At 50.6% G+C, this 17,135-nt stretch overlaps 1 protein-coding gene across 1 annotated transcript in view; it reads right to left on the reverse strand.

Moving 5' to 3' along the window:
- The window catches only part of FAM107A (family with sequence similarity 107 member A), a 63,877-nt gene extending 47,354 nt beyond the window's left edge, over nucleotides 1-16,523 (reverse strand). The window contains exon 1 of the mRNA XM_074957349.1: nucleotides 16,153-16,523. Coding sequence (XP_074813450.1) covers nucleotides 16,153-16,176 — 24 coding nt within the window. The 5' untranslated portion in view covers nucleotides 16,177-16,523. The remainder of the gene's footprint in view (nucleotides 1-16,152) is intronic.
- Nucleotides 16,524-17,135: the final 612 nt, after the last annotated feature.

Below are 17,135 nucleotides of genomic sequence, written 5' to 3' on the forward strand. Positions count from 1 at the left end.
CATTGGCACTGACTGTCAAATCTTACACACCAACACAAAGAACACAAGGAAAGTCTTGGTTGGGTGCCACCTAACACAAAACAAAGTGAGACATTATGTCATGCAGTACATGATGCCAAAGGACCCCCCGTTGGCTCTAGGCCTTAGCCAAATCCTCACCTGCAATGGGTCACTTTTCAGCTAGTCCCTTGTGGTGCGCGGAGTGTGTAACGTGTGCACACGCACGCAGCCAAATTCTTGCACTGCCCTCAGTTGGCTACATTCACACCATTCAGCAGAGCTTTGTTAGTTAGCAGCTCCTGAGCTGTTGCTATTCATGTCCCTTTCAGACCGGCCTCGGAAACCCTGAGCCATTCAAGGCTCCTTGCTCTGCCCGAGTTAGTGTCCTCTGTGCATGGCACCAGAGACACTGAATGAAGGATGCAAATGATATTCCTGGCTCCTCCGAGGGGTGTCGAGAGTTTACCTTGATGGCAGATACAAAAGGGGCCCAGAGAGAGTCACGGCTGAATTGCTGTCACACGGAGGAGAACACGGTAAGGAGAACGCTATGGAGCCCAATAGAATTGGGCTTTGCAACAAGTGACACTCATCGCATAGGAACTTCGCATGTAACAATACCTAGCTCTGACATACAGCTGTTCATGGTAATCTTACCCACTATCTCTATTTTACAGATGGGGAAGTCGGGTGCTAAAGGTTACCTGACTTGCTCATGGTCAGAGGACAGAGCTACCAACAGAACCCAGCTCTTCTGATGCCCACTACGGCCCACTTCCCACTTGACCTCACTGCCTCAGGCCTACAGGAGATGGGTCCTAGCAGGAAAAGCCAGCCTATGTTTGGGCCAAACCTCTCAAAGTTTGCTCTGTTCAGATTTTGGGTTCTGGTTCAGCCCATTAGACGGGGTGGTAACCGCGGAATTTGTACCCAGGCCTAGATGTCTGGCTCCCAGCCCCAGCGTTTGGGTTGTTGGGGTTTCAGCCTAGGACTTGGACACATCACCACTGGCCTGGGAATGCAAACAGGGACAGTTCTTTAAAACCTGGGACAAAGCGTGCCTTGGGCAAACACACCCACTTGCCATCGCCCCCTGGTTCCTGCAGCAATTAGAAATGGAGAGCAAGGCTGGTCAGCGTCGCTCTAGTGCGGCCTGGGCATTCCGGGGGTGGGCATGTCACGGAGGGAGGGAGGGAGGAGTAAAGAAAGGGCAGAAATGGCAGAGGGATCCCAAGAGGGCAGCTCCCTGGAAGAGAGATTCATACTGAAGCTGTGGGGGGGTGGGTGGGGTCATGCAGCGCGGGAAGATGGAGTGGAAGGTCTGCCACATGCACACGCTCAACATGCAAGGACCAGTAAGGCACTGAGGATGGCAAAACGTTGGGCCAGATCCTCAGCTGATGTAAATTGGCGTAGCTCCAGTGAAGCCCATGGAACTGGGCTGATTTACACCAAATGGAGGATTGTCACAGGGACCCTAAGGCTCCTGGATGCTATTTCTGTGCATTGCTGGTGGCTTGAGCTGCCACGTCCTACAAGGAGCCAGGCCTGGAGCAGCGGTGGGGCACTGCTGGCCTGGCTGGGGCATACAGCTGCCCCGAAGTACCAGTCCTTGAAAGACTTTGCTTTCCCAGCCCTCTTGCTTCTCTGCACTCTTTTTGCCACCCTGTTCAAAGGGCTGCAAGCTGGCACTCTGCTGCTGGCGGATGCTGGGAGCCGTCCCAGGCTGCAGCAGCATGTTGCACCCTCTTGTGTTTTCCTGTCCCACGTCACAAATAGCTGGAGGTGGGGAATGTGGCTCGAGCGAACTGTGTGGACAGACACTTCCTGGCCGATCCTGTCTCAGCCCCCAGGTGGGCATGGCTGGGGTGGGTCCCCAGGCAGCAGGCCCCAGCTGGCTGTGCTGTGCAGATGGAGGGAGCAGGATCTCGTAGCAGTACCCTGTCTAGCTTGGAGCATGGCATGGGATTGCTGCATGGGTTCCTCTCCCCTGTCACTCACACGTCTGCCCAGTGCCCAGCCCAGCTCCACGGGCCAGGCACTGAGGTGCCACAAACAAAAGTCTCCTCACGTTTGAACTGCCAAGACGTATGACTCCTAGACGGGCAGCCATGTGGGCATGTCTGCAGCCTGTGTCCTCCCAAGCCTCTCCCCTTCCTGGTGTGTGGCACGCCCTCCCTCACCTGGTAAGCCACTCCTATAGGCCGTACGTTCTGTGGGGCAGGGACCTGCCCGCTGGATGTTTTATGTGCAGCGCCTAGCACACTTGTGGTTTCCATAAAATAACGAATCATGATCTACACTGGAGTTTAATGGGGCCAGTGGGTTTTATCATCACCTGTACAGAAGGAGACATTCCTAGATGTAGAGGAAGCCTTCCTCACTGAGATGTTAATGCTGAATAATTCTCTGCTGCTCTTTTACAAGGACAATTGAAGGCTGTGGAAGACATTCAGGTCTGTCTCTGTGGCTGGCCCATCTCTCTATAACCAGCTAAATCAAAAACCTGGATCTGAACCATCTGACTTTGGGCAAGTTTAGCTACCGCCGAGTGTCTGAGCTTCATGACCCAGGCCCATCTCGAGTCTCTCTCTAGTCCTACGTTCGGCTAACGCTGATTTTAGAGTGAAGTATGCTCACTGCAGCTCCTACATGACTTGGTACATGTAGAAGTAATGTTGCAAAAGTGACAGATAGAAAATCACTGGAAAACATGGAGAAGAACCTAAGAACGGCCAGACTGGGTCAGGCCAAAGGTCCATCCAGCCCAGTGTCCTGTCTGCCGACAGTGGCCGATGCCAGGTGTCCCGGAGGGAATGAACGGAACAGGCGATCTTCGAGTGAGCCATCTCATGTTGTCCACTCCCAGCTTTTGGCCGAGGAGACGGGCTAGAGATTGTTTGTGAACGTTGTGGCAGTGTGTTTATTGCTAGCTTAGCGGTTTGCCCCAGCATCTTTGGCCAACACTTCCCCTGTCCAGACTTCCGTAGAGTAGAAGCTGAGCAAATTGTGCACCTGTCAGCCATGGTCCCACCCCAGAGGTGGCTGCATAGCAGTAGTTGGCTATGGAGAGATCACAGCAGTAAGAGTTCAAGGATTCTGTGGGGATGACAACCTCCCACCCGCAAATTATTCTTCTTATTTTGCTACTTCCTGAAGTTTCCTTGAAATGTGAGTGGCTCAGTCGAAATGCAAACCCCAAGGAACAAAGACACAGCAGCAGCCCAGCAAAGACTTGAATCAGTTTTGATTTGGGAGTCAGCGAGCTGGCACAGATCTGTCAGCTGGTGTTTTTCCTGGGCAGTGATGGCTCTGGTCACTTTCCCACTAACGACTCCACCTGCCTCTCCTACTCCGCAGACCAGGCTGCTCCCCAGCTGAGCTTTTACTTGGCTTTGTCAGTCCCATCTCCTGCTATACACTCTCCCCTGAAACCGGGACTGGCTACAAAAGGGCTCCTGTGGGGCTAAGAGCGGCTGTCCTAAATCTGGAGCCTGTACTCCAGACTGGAAGTTCAGACTGGGCACTGCCGTGGGAGAACTGCCTGGATTTCTGAAGGGCCCAAAGGAAACAGTTTTAGGAGAAAGAGCAAAAGAAAATACCCAGATTTCCCAGCTGCTCTGTTTTTTGTTGACTCCACATTGGGGAAGTAAATGGTTCCTGAGACGGTTATGCTGAGCCTACTCCACTGCACACCGGGGATACGAAATTCCCCTCTTCCACAGCTCCCGGGCTATAGAGTGGAATTGTAGCTGCTCTGTTTGCTTTTCAGACTCTCCTCTGGTGCCTTACCCTACTGGGTGAATTTCACCCAGCAATAATACATTTGGGATTGTCTGCTTGAAAGAGCTAGATCAGTTAGAATGATTGTGTATGTGTGTGCGCATGCACATGAGTGTCCATAATTGTGCAAAAAAGTCCTAAAAGGAACTCTATTCTGTGGCCCAGTGATCTGTCTAGAAATGCTTTCTGCAGCCTCCCAAACGCAGCAGGTGGCATTTGGCCAAAGTGTCAGCAGAATTCAGTCCCTTTAGTTCTATTCAAATGGTCTCTTAGGGATGAAGACAGCATCTCTCTTTTGCTTCCTGCCCAGTGTGTTCAGCTGTACATCAGGGCATTTTCTGTGGGCATGTCGAAGTGACATGAGCTTATTCTCCTCCCTAGACTGCGGCTGCAGCGAAAGCCCAGAGTCTGAGACCTGTCAGCAAGCTGGGCTCTTTAATTACCCTTGGGCTTCACAAACCACTGAGCTGCTTTTCCTTTTCCTCCTGGTAACAAAGCTCAGAGATCTCGGTTCCCACAAGAAATCTGGAAAATAGTGAAGGGCCCAAGACTCATTGGTAAAGCCCAGATTTTGACACCCAACCCCAAAATTCACGGTTGTTCAGGATAGAGTTTTGGTTTAGCTGATCTGGAACAGCCAGAAATTTGGGTGTGGATCTGGTTTTGGAGTCTGAATGTCAACAACATTTGCCAGGCTGTGGCTATGGGGTTTGGCTCGGGCATATCTTTAATTACAAAAGGCAGAAGGTCCCAGTGTCAGACTGTCCATCTTAGCAGGGCAGTCAATACTGCAGCTGGCACAAAAACCCCAGCATGTGGGGCTAACCCACTAGCTCCGTGGCTAGGAATACGGCTCCAAACTGGCCATTTTTTGCTGCCTGTCAGAGCTGAAGTGCCGTGAAGAGCAGACCCATGGGCAGAGAGCCCCTTCTGTCACTCTGCATTGATCCGTTTGGCTGGAAGGTGAGGGCCTGGAGGGAAGGAAAGGCTGGGGAACCCCTTTCCACCAAATAAAGCAAAAGGGGTGGCTTTTTGGCCACTGCAAACAATGATTGCTATTAATTACTGAACAACTACCAACCTGTTGGCTGTGTGAGGCCAGGGTGCTGCGGACGCCTTTGGGTATTCCGTGCAAAGGCACAAATGTGGTGCCTAGCTGACCGTGACTGAAATTAGCCCATAGGGATAAGCATAAAATGAGGTGGGAAAGCCTTTGGGAATGAAATTGTCCTCTGCCTGGCTCTAGTGCTGTAAGAAAGGCATGCTCCTCCAGAGAGAGGTTTGGCTATAAGCCAGCTTGGAGAGGCTGCCAGAGTCAGAAGGAGGACACAGGAGGAAGAGGAGAAGGGAGGGGACGTGGCATCATGAAGCAGGCTGCAGGGATTCCTGTGGACAGAGCTGTGAGGACATTCAGACCACAAACGGCCACTGAATTCATCCCCCAGCTCACGCCAACCTTGCCACATGCCAAGGTGGACACACTGCCCCGAGTCTCCCCAGCCCTAACAGCACTGCATGGAGAGAGAGTGCGCACGCTCATCTTTGCATCAGAGCCAGCTGCTCATCAACAAGCTCGCCAGTGCTAGGAGACACAAACAGGTGTCGTTTCAGCGCCGGCCAGGCCAGTCATTCTAGCGAAACTCTTCTGATTCCTGAACAGAAGTGTTTATTATGGAAAATGCAAGGGACCCCCCCACACACACAGCTACAGCTGATTTTTGGATCTTCTCTCAAAACGCCTGGCAGCGTTTAGTGACCACCAGCCCCGCTTGCTCTGCCTTTTGGGCCTTGCCATCGATGGTCCCATTGCCCAAAGGGGGCGTGTCCTGCACAGATGCGCGGCGAAGGCTGCTGCTCTTCTAGGAGGACGGATGCTCTAGCAGGCGCGGAGAGGCTGCCCTTAGACAGCTGAGGGGAACGCGGAGAGTCGGCAACGTCCAAACTGGGTTTTGCTCAACAGCTACACAAAAGAGCTAGGGACAATCCAGAAGTGCGGGTCCTTCCTGGGAACTCTGGCCTGGGCGTCAGTGTCCCCTGCAATGCCTGGGGGCACCCAGCCTTCACACCACAACACAAGCCATTCCCATCAGTCCTACAGCATCTCACACCTGCATGCATTTCTGGCCATAAACGAAGAGTTCTTTAAGGTCAGTATAGCCCGTAACCACACGTAGGGCAATTGTTTCATAGACTCACAGTGTCTCTCCCCTCAACCAGCATTCCCTGCCCCCCCCAGCGTTAAAACAGGGAGTCACCACTGAGCAGCACCACTGCGTTTCCAATGGAGTCCTGTGGGGGGCGTTCTTGGCCCTACACTATTTAACATTTTTTGTCAATGACCTGGAAGAAAACATCAAATCATCACTGATAAAGTTTGCAGATGACACACACATTGGGAGAGTGATAAATAATGCAGAGGACAGGTCACTGATGCAGAGCGTTCTGGATCTCTTGGCAAACTGGGCACAAGCAACAATATGCATTTTAATGTGGCTAAATGTAAATGTGTCCATCTAGGAACAAAGAATGTAGGTCACGCTTACAGGCTGGGGGACTCTCTCCTGGGAAGCAGCGAGTCTGACAAAGATTTGGGAGTGATGGTGGATAGTCAGCTCAAAATGCAATGCTGTGGCCAAAAGGGCTAATGCGATCCTTGGATGCATAAAGAGGGGAATCTCAAGTAGGAGTAGAGAGGTTATTTCACCCCTGTATTTGGCAGTGGCGTGCCTGCTGCTGGAATCCTGTGTCCAGTTCTGGTGCCCACAGTTCAAGAAGGATGGTGATAAATTGGAGAGGGCTCAGAGAAGAGCCATGAGAATGATTAAAGGATTAGAAAACCTGCCTTACAGTAATAGATGCAAGGAGCTCAGGCTATTTAGGTTAACAAAGAGAAAGTTAAGGGGTGACGTGATCACAGCCTAGAAGGGATCACAGGGAACAAATATTTAATTAATAGGCTCTTCAGTCTAGCAGCAAAAGGTCTAACTGGATCCAATGGCTGGAAGTTGAAACTAGACAAAGTCACACTGGAAATAAGGTGTTGGTTTGTAACAGTGAGGTTCATTAACCACTGGAACAATTACTCAGGGGTCATGGTGGATTCTCACCATTTTGAAATCCAGACGGGCTGTTTTTCTAGATCTGCTCTAGAGGTTACTGTGGGGCCGGTCTCTGCCCTGGGCTATGCAGGAGGTCAGACTACGTGATTGCAGTGGTCTCTTCTGGCCATGGGATCTCTGAATCTAAGCAAATGCTCTTTCCCCCTTGCTTTATCCTCCTCCCGCGCAGATGCTCCTGCCTTCCCCAACATCCCTTTCTTGGAGCACAAAGGCGTCAGCTTCCAGCCAGTGAGTTTTGCTCTGCCTTTCAGAATTGGCATTTCCAGTTTAATTAGGATTAACAACTAACTTGGGGATAGCTGTATGTACACATAAATACATTTTGGGGCATATCCTCAGCTGCTGTAAATTTGCATAAACTCTATTGATTTAAATGGAACTACTGATTTATAGCAGCTGAGAACCTGGCCCATTCTGTTCCATTTTCCTGTTTGATTCCTGAGGCTGGTTTTGTTACTGGTTGTTGCTTTCCAGCTGATGCCGGAGGAGGTTAATGAGCTTTCGAAGGAAGGAAAGGGGAACTGAGCTGCAGATTGAACAGAGCAGTCTTTGAGTAATCACATCTGGGACCCCAGTTCCAGTTCTTCCCGTTAAATGGAAGTTCCAGGATCTATAACTCTGGTGGAATCATGATCAGGCTCTCGGAGTGGCTGGCTGGCATTACATGTTAATCCCCCGGAAATCGGAGTTCTTTCTTCCTTGCACTTTGCCTTGCAGTCAAAGAACTAGCCCGCTTCTGGCTCGCATGATAAAGCCCTTCTCTGTCCTGCCAGCCACAAACACTGCTGCTCTTGTTTGCCGTTTCTCTGCACTTCTCTTTCCAAAAGAATGGCCCAGCATTCTAATGGCCAGGACAAGAGTTTCCAAAAGCTCCAAGGGAGAGAAGCGGCTTTTGGTCAATATGAATTTTCCATTTAGTAACATAGATTTTCCCTTTAAACTTCCTCTTAGCATTTAAGAGCTCTGCTCACTGCCAGCTTCTTGCCTTTTCACAGCAGGCACCATTCAAGAGAAAGGGTCAAACTCTTCCCTGGTGTAAACTCCATTGGAACAAATGGAATTATATTAGGTGCTGCTTTGACCCAATGTCCAGTCTGTGGCAAACAGATGCTCATTAACAATATGCCCTTCAGAAAAGGAAGCCCTCCTTTTAGGGTTGGTTGGGCTACAATGCTTGAGGTTGTGCTTGCGTTCAGATGCTGATCCACCTGTGGGGCTTGGAAGAGAACTCACCTGTTCAGCCGTCTGGTGACACTGATAAAAATGGCATCGCTGCCTCCTGCCATACTGAGAACTGGAGGAGGAAGAACCAAAAGAAACACAACTTTTCCTTAGTTCTTTACTTGCTACCTTTGCTGTGCCAGTGGCAGATTCAAGAGGTAGATGCTCATAATCTGGGACAGCCTTACCATGGACTAAGCTTTGAAAGAGACACCTCTTATGAACATATGATCACGTGGCTTTACTTTATTACCTGTACCAAAGCCAATGAAAAGGGCAAGGGACCTGTTATTTATCAATGCACAGTTCTCCTCCCGTTAGAGAAGAGGTACAGTACAAGTAATATTAGCCCATTTCCTTCTAGGGATTTTATTCCAGGACTTAGCTTGTATTTTAGAATTGAAATATTGACTCTTGTAGCATTCGTCACCTGTGCAGCATGAATTATCTGGTTTGATGAAATGATCGTATTTGCAATTAATGTATGACTAACCATATTTTATTTGAAATTGCAGGAAGCAGGGTCATTTTGAAACAACAGGGCTATTTTGGACTGTCCTGTGTTTGCATCAATGGGAGCTGCAGGGACTCCGTACCTTTGAACAATCAAGGCATCATTTCATTTCTTGGGGAGCTGTCTTTATACTTGGGAGGGGACGGTAGGTAAAAATATGAAGAAATTAGTAGGAAGAGCTCACTCTTATCCAAAGCTTCTTAAACAGAAAAGAGTTGAAGTATGCAACTTTCTTTAACTTCTGTAGTGCTGCAGTATGATCTCAGCAATAGCCTGATATACCGTGTCAGTTGGGCATCTGGCTGGTGAATCTTGCCCTTATGCTCAGGGTTTAGCTGATCACCATATTTGGGGTCGGGAAGGAATTTTCCTCCAGGGCAGATTGGAAGAGGCCCTGGGGTTTTTTTGCCTTCCTCTGTAGCATGGGGCCCGGGTCACTTGCTGGAGGATTCTCTGCTCCTTGAAGTGTTTAAACCACGATTTGAGGACTTCAGTAGCTCAGACATAGGTGAGAGGTTTTTCACAGGAGTGGGTGGGTGAGATTCTGTGGCCTGCGTTGTGCAGGAGGTCGGACTAGACGATTGTAAGGGTCCCTTCTGACCTAAATATCTGTGAATCTATGCACCTATGAAACGGATGGAATGTAATGCACAGTAGGTACCGTTACACTACGGCTGGCATAGCATATAGCAGTGACTGCTGTAACAGTAGCTACTCTAAATCGGGAGCAGCTCAGCTCTCCAGAGATTACAGGCTATCACTCAGTACTAAAAGGTTACAAGCTGCTTTGCTTTCACTTCCTATGGACTTGGGGCCTGGTGACAACCGGTTTCCCATACCAGTGGCTGATGTCACCGTCACTGGACTGTGTCATTGTCTGTGGATAAGTGGAACTGACAGAATGAGTTGATTACAAGAGAGGAAAGCTCTTGGGTGTGTTTAAATATCTCGATGATCAGCAGCAGTCAGAAAAGTAATACAGAGATGTGGGAGTGAGGGGATACAGGACACTGGCAGAAATACAGCCGAGTACAGAGCAGTTCTAGTGATCCTGGCAACATCTGTGTGGTACATTTTATTTTTATGTAGCATCCTTAAATGTGTTTGCATGAGTCACATGGTGGCAAGGGAAGAGGCCACCTGTGATGGGTTAGCTGACCCCATTTGGGCTTAAAAGAGGGCACCGGGGCTCTAAAGAGAAGAGCTGGTCAGGAAGGGGCAGTGAGAGCTGCCTGGGAGGCCAGAGATTGGGAGATTGCGGGAGGTCCCTGAAGGAAGCTGTAGGTGGTTCCTGGTCGAAGGCAGAAGATGAGAGTAGTGGAGGCATTTGCTTGTGGAGTTGCCCACACTGGAGAGCTGGGACGCGGCGGGGCTGAAGGCAGAACAGCTGAGGGAGTTGCCTCCTGGCATCAAAGCTGGAGAGCCAGAGCAAAGGGCCAGAGAGGGCTGAGGGCAAGGGGAAGAGGATAGGGAGGCCACTCGTCTGGTTTGATTCCGGCCTGTCCTCTCTTTGGCTGGTTTGTCCCCCATCCGATCCTAGGAGAAAACCAGAGGTGGTTTTGTCCAGTATCAGATGGGGGCACCATTCTGAAGAGGGCGTCACTCCATCCCTCTGACCTAACCTCGCCCGCTGGAAGCGGGTCAGGCTGGCGGGGCCAGGGCGCTCTAGAAAATGGCATCCCCCATGTGGCGGGACCTTGCACACGCCGGGCATGTGAGGTCATGCTGGCAGGGGCGGGCCCATGCTGTTCCCAGAAGTGCGTGAATGTCCGACGTTTCGGGAATTTGTGAGCAGCAGAGGGGCTTATCCACCGGCGGCTGGGAGCTGGAAAAGGGGGCGGATATGGGTGGTCCCCTGGTGAGGCAGAACTCCCAGCAGAGAGGATGTGGGGGTTCCTGCTGGGAAGAGCATGGTTATAGTCCAGCTGTGCGGGCTGGGGTGGCTGTCTTGCTGAAAGGTCCAAAGAAGTATCTGGGTGTGGTGGAAGACGTGGGCATGTGGTACGTGCTAGGTCAGTGACTGGACAATGTGAAGCATTAAGGACTATAAACACTGGCGACTATGGAGAAGTGGACTGAGTCTGGAGCTTTTGTTATGGAGTATTTTAACTATGTTTTGGTAATAAACTGTCCCAAAGGAGGGAATTATTGAGACAAGAAAGCCTGTGTGACGTTAATGGGGACTCTGAAGGAGGGAATTTGAGGCCAGCATGCCTGTTCTTCCACTGGAGGGTGCTGCAGGTGGGCTTGCCCTATGGCAGACTAGAAATACTGACAGGCCGAGGAGTACAGCACCGTGGCAGTTCATAAAGAAATGAGATACACAGGCTGACTTCACGGCTTTGGTGGAGTTTTCAGTTCCAGCTGCTGTTTCCAGTTTAACTCTTGACCTATGGCATATCTCCAGTTCCCAGAGACGCCAGACCCTTCCCCTTGACTATAACTACACCTCTCCACAAGGAGAATTTAAAACAGACGACCTGGCTGGTGCAGCATGCTTCATTTGCTTAAGCAACCCCCCTGGTCATTGTCTGAAGCCTTCTTCCTAAACCATTGGACTGCTGCCTTCAATATTTCATACCCGCAAGCCGCGCTCCCAGCTGCAAGGGAAGGGGAACCGAAGATGAGCCGACACCAGGGTAATGTCTTTGCAGTGTTGTGGAAGCCTGACATTCCGGAGAATGTGTGTAGCCAGAACCGCCACTGAGAAGGTGGCCGGCTCTGCCAGCCAAAGCTTGGGGCCAGCATTGCTAATGTCTTAAATGTGCTGGTGAGCAAGAGATGCAAGGAAACCCCGGACACAACAGCAGAGACATGAAAGAGCAATTCCACTTCCATCCCACGACGCTTCCTGCAGTCTCTCCTCAGAACTGCAAACCAGTCTCTGGAGTCACTCCCAGACAGGGCTGGTGAGCTAGATTAGTCTAGGTCGATCCACTCTAAATCTAATAACCCCCCCATTGCCTTTATTCCCCTCTATCTTACTGGTGACTGCTGTGCAAAGCACTGGGCAGAGGGCCTGGCCCTGAGACCTTTTCATCCTGATCTCCCCCTTCCTGCCCTCGGCCGTGTTCTGCGCCTCCCATTGCATCTTGTCCCTGTTTTAGCCCCGATCTTGCAGTTGATAGCGCTGGAGCCGATCCATGCGGAGCCAGTGTCCCCATGTGAGGCAGCGATGGTGAAGCGGCTGCAGCCCTGGAAGGGGGAATTGCATCAGATCCCTGACCTAGGGCTGGCGGCGAATGCCCTGCGGACATGCCGGCGTTCTTTGCTAAGCCCTATTGTTCTGCTGATGTCCTGTACATCACAATCCACTTATTTTAATCCCTCAGTGCTGCTGTTCTGTTCTAAATCTGAGAGGTACGAAGCTGGGGCAACTCCTGACTTCAGTCCTAGCTTGGGTGTGACGTGCGTGAAGCCCCATATCAGGCTCAGCCCTTGGGCACTTCCTTGTGCAGGTCCTGCTCTTTACACCGGAGCTTTCCTGGGCCTGGCTGAGGGAACCCAGCCCGTCTGGGGCAGCGTATTTAATGCAGCTCTTAATGATGCCTGTGAAGACTTGGAGAAAACCATCACGCAGCCTCCGTTAGCACAGCCTGGCCAGGACCGGCAGGTACAGCTAGGGGAGGAGGAGCTCACACAGGAGATGTCCTACATGGGCAAAGCAAGCCAGCTGGTCCGGAGGGACCAATACTGACATGCCACTGGGCAGTAATGCTCCTCCCACACAGCACCAATGTGCCAGGATGGAAAATTCCTCCTTGACTCTCACAGGCGATCAGCTCGCTCCTTGTGCAGGCCCTAGTCCCGCCTTGTGCCAGTCGTGTGTGGCGGCAGATGTCTTTTCTTAGGTTGCACAAACACTGCTAATCTCTCGGTGTGGCTCCCGCTGCGGGCCCCAGGGTACGCTTCCACGCAGCCTGTCAGTGTCGCAGATCCCCGGTTCTCATGATCTGAGACAAGGAGCACAGGCTATGGCCTGAGTCCTTGGCTGCAGCGAGGAGTACACAGTACTGTTCATCGGGGCCCTGTGCACAGGGCTGGTCCAGCCGTGTAAATCAGAGCCGGACAGGAGGTTAAGAGACCGGACTGGAGAGAATCCCAATTCCCAAGACAGAATCCCAATTCCCACCTCTGCCACAGACACCCTGTGTGTCCCTGAGCGAGTCATTTCTCCTCTCTGGCTCAAACAATGAGAAGTCCTTGTGGCACCTTAGAGACTAACACATTTATTTGGGCATAAGCTTTCGTGGGCTAGAACCCACTTCATCGGATGGCTCAGGTTCCCCAGCTATAACATGGGACTGCTGACGTCCCTGCCTCGCAGGACACCTGGGAGGCTGAATCCAGCAGCACAGGAGGGGCTCAGATACTGCAGGGATGGATGAAAGTCCTACCCACATAACCAGGGCCAAACGTCTCCACAAAGCAAACAACTGGGGCTACATGGCAGGACTCACAAAGGGCTGTCAGTGGGGCATAGCTATATCCTGGCCACAGCCCCGATACTGTCCGCAGAGAGGCGTGTCATTCAGGGGCTGCTATGCCTGCCCGGGGCCAGTCCTCCTATGGCTGGCTAGTCCCTTGTCCTTTGTTCCTGTGTTTTTCGGGGCCAAGCTACTCACTAGACATTGTGGCAGGCACGTTAAATCTGGCTCTTGCTGCTTCACTTTTATGTGTCAGGCGAAACTTTCTCTGAGCACGCGCAGGGAGTTTGTAAATGCCTGCGAAGGACGCCAGAGAAAGGAGGTCAGCATTTGGGAACCCCTGATTACAGCCCATCAGCCAGGCTAGCTTCTGTTCGGTCCCATGGACTTTAACTCAGTGCTGGAGGAAAGAAAGGATTGCACCATTTATGCACAACCTAACCATACCTAGGAAACAGGAGCCAAGGGGCTTTCCCTCCCACTGCCATCAGATTCACTCTAGACCATAAAAAATGGACCCTCAAGTCATTAGCCTTTAACAGGTCTTCCTGCTTAACGGCCACTATCCAGGGCCACATTCTTTTGTCTAACCAGGCAATGTTGTGGTTGTTGCAATGCAAGTGAAATCTGTGACCTTGTTTTACCCACCCAAATCAAATCGTCTCCAAACCAGCATCTTTCAGAAACTTGTCAGAGTCAAGCCTGCTATACTGGAAATGCCTGTATTTTGTGGGGGCTGCCATTCACTAGCGACTGCGCAGGGGTTATGGAGAGGCCAGGCGATTGGGGGGACTGGCCCCAGGGCAGCACTCGTGAGGGGGTTTTTATCGTTAAATTAAAAAATGCTGTTACCTTGTCCCCGCTCAGCTCCTCGCACAAGGCTTGGTGTAACTTAGAAGGCATCGAAGTTTGTTTCAGGGCTGCTTTGGTACAAATTCAGTCCTCCGTCCTGCAGACTTCGGGTACATCATCATTCAAGCCAGGTGCAAACTCCAGCTCCACAAGACATCCCTGATGGAGCTAGAAGTACACGCACAGGGACTGAGCAGCAGTAGGGGCTAGCTGCTGTGAGCATGGACGTAGGGGCTCCGATGGTACCATGGTTGGGGTGGCTATCCCCTCCTGCCACTTCCAGCACCGTGGCTACTCTCAATCAGAGGTAGTACAGGCATGTCTCCTTGAGCAGGAAGTTACACTGTGCAGTTCAAATGCAGCTATACTCTGTGTCAGTGTTGGAGTGTATGGGATAGGTTAGGAAAAGGCTAATTTATGTAAGTTTGCAGATGACACAGAAATTGAGGGAGTGGTAAATAATGCAGAGGAGAGGTCCCTGATTCAGAGTGATCTAGCTCGCTTGGTAAACTGGGTGCAAGCAAGGTTATTTTACTTCTGTATTTGGCACTGGTGCGACTGCTGCTGGAGTCCTGTGTCCAGGTCTGATGCCCACAATTCAAGAAGAATGGCGATAAATTGGAGAGGGGTCAGAGAAGAGCCCTGAGAACGATGAAAGGATTAGAAAATTTGCCTTATAGTGAGAGACTTAACAAGCTCCATCTATCTAACTGAAGAAAGAGAAGGTTAAGGCGTGACTTGATCACAGTCTATAAGTGCCTATGCAGGGAAGAAATATTTAATAATGGGCTCTTCAGTCTAGCAGAGGAAGGTCTAGCCAGATCCAATGGCTGGAAGTTGAAGCTAGACAAATTCAGACTGAAAATAAAGCGTAATTTTTCGACAGCGAAGGTCATTAACCACTGGAACAATTTCCCAAGGGTTGTGGTGGATTCTCCAACACTGACAGTTTTGAGATCAGGATGGGATGTTTTTCCAAAAGCTCTGCTGTAGGGGTTGTTTTGGTGGCGGGTCTCGGGCCGGTGTTATACAGGGAGTCAGGCTAGATAATCATAATGGTCCCTCCTGGCCTTGGAATCTATGAATCTGTAATTGCTGCCTCCTCTCTTCTCTGCCGATGGGATCTGACACTGAATGTGCCCTTCTGGGGAAGGGGAGTTAATGGGAGAAGAGAAAGAGAGGAAACCTTTTAAAAGAGCGCTCCTGGAGGATGAGGGGAGGGAGAGTCTCAGCTGAGTTTCACTGACAGAGGAATCCTGCCTTGCATACTTTGTGGTGAGTGAGCTGTGAACAATGTACAGGGCAAGAAATATTCCTGAGAACCTGTCATGCTTTTGCCTAATGAATACATTCAGGGGAAATGCTGAGCTGCTTGCAGGTGATTCTTGAACAGACAAGAGGCTATATTAAAGAAATGATGTGTGATGAATATTTGCTCAGCTGTAGCCTCTAACATGTTTTCTCATAGTGGAGGGTCATTTTTGATAAGAAGTGTGTAGGCAGGCCAGAGAGGAGTGCTCTTTACTGCAGGGGAACACGTTCGCATTTTATTTAGACTAATGAAATGAAAAAAGAATGCCATGAGCAGCTGCTGGTGACGCCAGACTGCTGAGTTGAGCAAGTAGAACAATCCCAGGAGGTCTCCTTCACTTCTGGCACTGGCTTGCTGATGCCCCCCTGGAGCCATGTTGTAGACGATCTACAGAGAATGCAATTTACAGACCTGCACACCCATTCACTTGACACATCTCCCCAGTGCGCCAGAACCCAAATACTGCCCTGCTTTTAACATCGCTCAGAACTGTCACAAGCTAAGTTGGTAAAACTCTGCTGCCCTTCCCTGACAGGATTGAAAACATCAGATATGTGAGTGAACATTGTCATTGGCAGTGATTGCAAAAACTAAGCCCTGTGTGTGTGTGTGTGTGTGTGTGTAACCCTCCAGCTTCCAGACATATCACTGTTCAGTCCCACCCCACGTTCCTCATTGGCTCTAGAGAGCTCCCTAAAGGAAGGACAATTTATCAATCTGATCAGATCGAATTACTTCATCCAGCTGACAGCGTTTGACACCTGTGTCCACACCAGCGGCTTCTGGTCTCTAATCCACCACTGAACTACTGAAAAGCTTGGGCAGCGCACAAAGGGGTGAAGCAGAGCTACATGTGAGCAGACAAGTGTCATCTCTTCAAAGCCACGAATGCTTAAGCATCAAAGAATGAAGGCATCCCATTACCTTTTTCCCGTGAGCTGCTCCCATGGTACAAGTTCAGTGTCCAGGAAGCCTCCCCCAAATCTCCGGCAGTCCCTCCAAATTGTCCTCTTGGCTTGCGCTTGCAGGGAGTCGCAGGCTCCGTGTCGTTCTGTGGTGTTGTCCACACAATCTGTGGAGAGGCATGGGCTGCATTAAACACTAGGGAATGTGCAAACACACAGCTCCTGGCACCCTGACAGCTCCAGTTTATTCCACAGAGCAACGCAGGCAAAAATCAGCAGGATCTTAAAGGAGATGAGCATCGAAGTTTTCCTTTTACTTCTTCTCCTGCCACGTAAAGAACTCACTTTTGTATACCTAATGTCTGACTTGCACACAAGGTCTGCCCAGGCACAAAGGCAGCTTTCATCCCGTAGATGCCTGGCTTCTAAGCTGGGTTCCTTATTCTGAAAGGCTGTGGAAGATTATAGTAATTGTACTTGACAGACCAAGATGTCACAGAATGCAGAGCTGATCTGTGAAAGAATTCAACCTGCTGGGCTCGGCTGGGCCCCAGCACTAGGAGGTCCTTGTTTGCTAGTGGATTTGTGCCATCCTCTCTAGCCATTTGTCTTGCACTTCACGATGGCTTGGCGGAGACGCCTTGAAAAATAAGCCCATTTCCCCACTTCCAAGAGAAAGAATGCAGGATTATTATTCAGCGGCTAGGCTGTGGCTCCTGCACTCGGCGTCTGCAATCCCAATCAGGCAGCTCTTCAACTTCTGCAAGTTCTTGCGGCTGCTCACAAACAAGCATCTTAAACAAAGATGTTACATAACGTGAACTGTGTGCGCGGCTTAGCCCCAGTGGGTACCCACCGCCGAACCGCACCGTATAAAGGCCTTGTCCTACATGCTTACTCTGGCTGAACTGGAGTTCTGCCCAGCTCAGACAGCCCCCAGGGCCAATCCGGTGCGGTGCTGAGCACCCTCTGTTTCTGTTGAAGTCAACGTGAGATGGGGAG

Source organism: Natator depressus, chromosome 7 (assembly GCF_965152275.1).
Source record: "Natator depressus isolate rNatDep1 chromosome 7, rNatDep2.hap1, whole genome shotgun sequence".
Taxonomy (NCBI): domain Eukaryota; kingdom Metazoa; phylum Chordata; order Testudines; family Cheloniidae; genus Natator; species Natator depressus.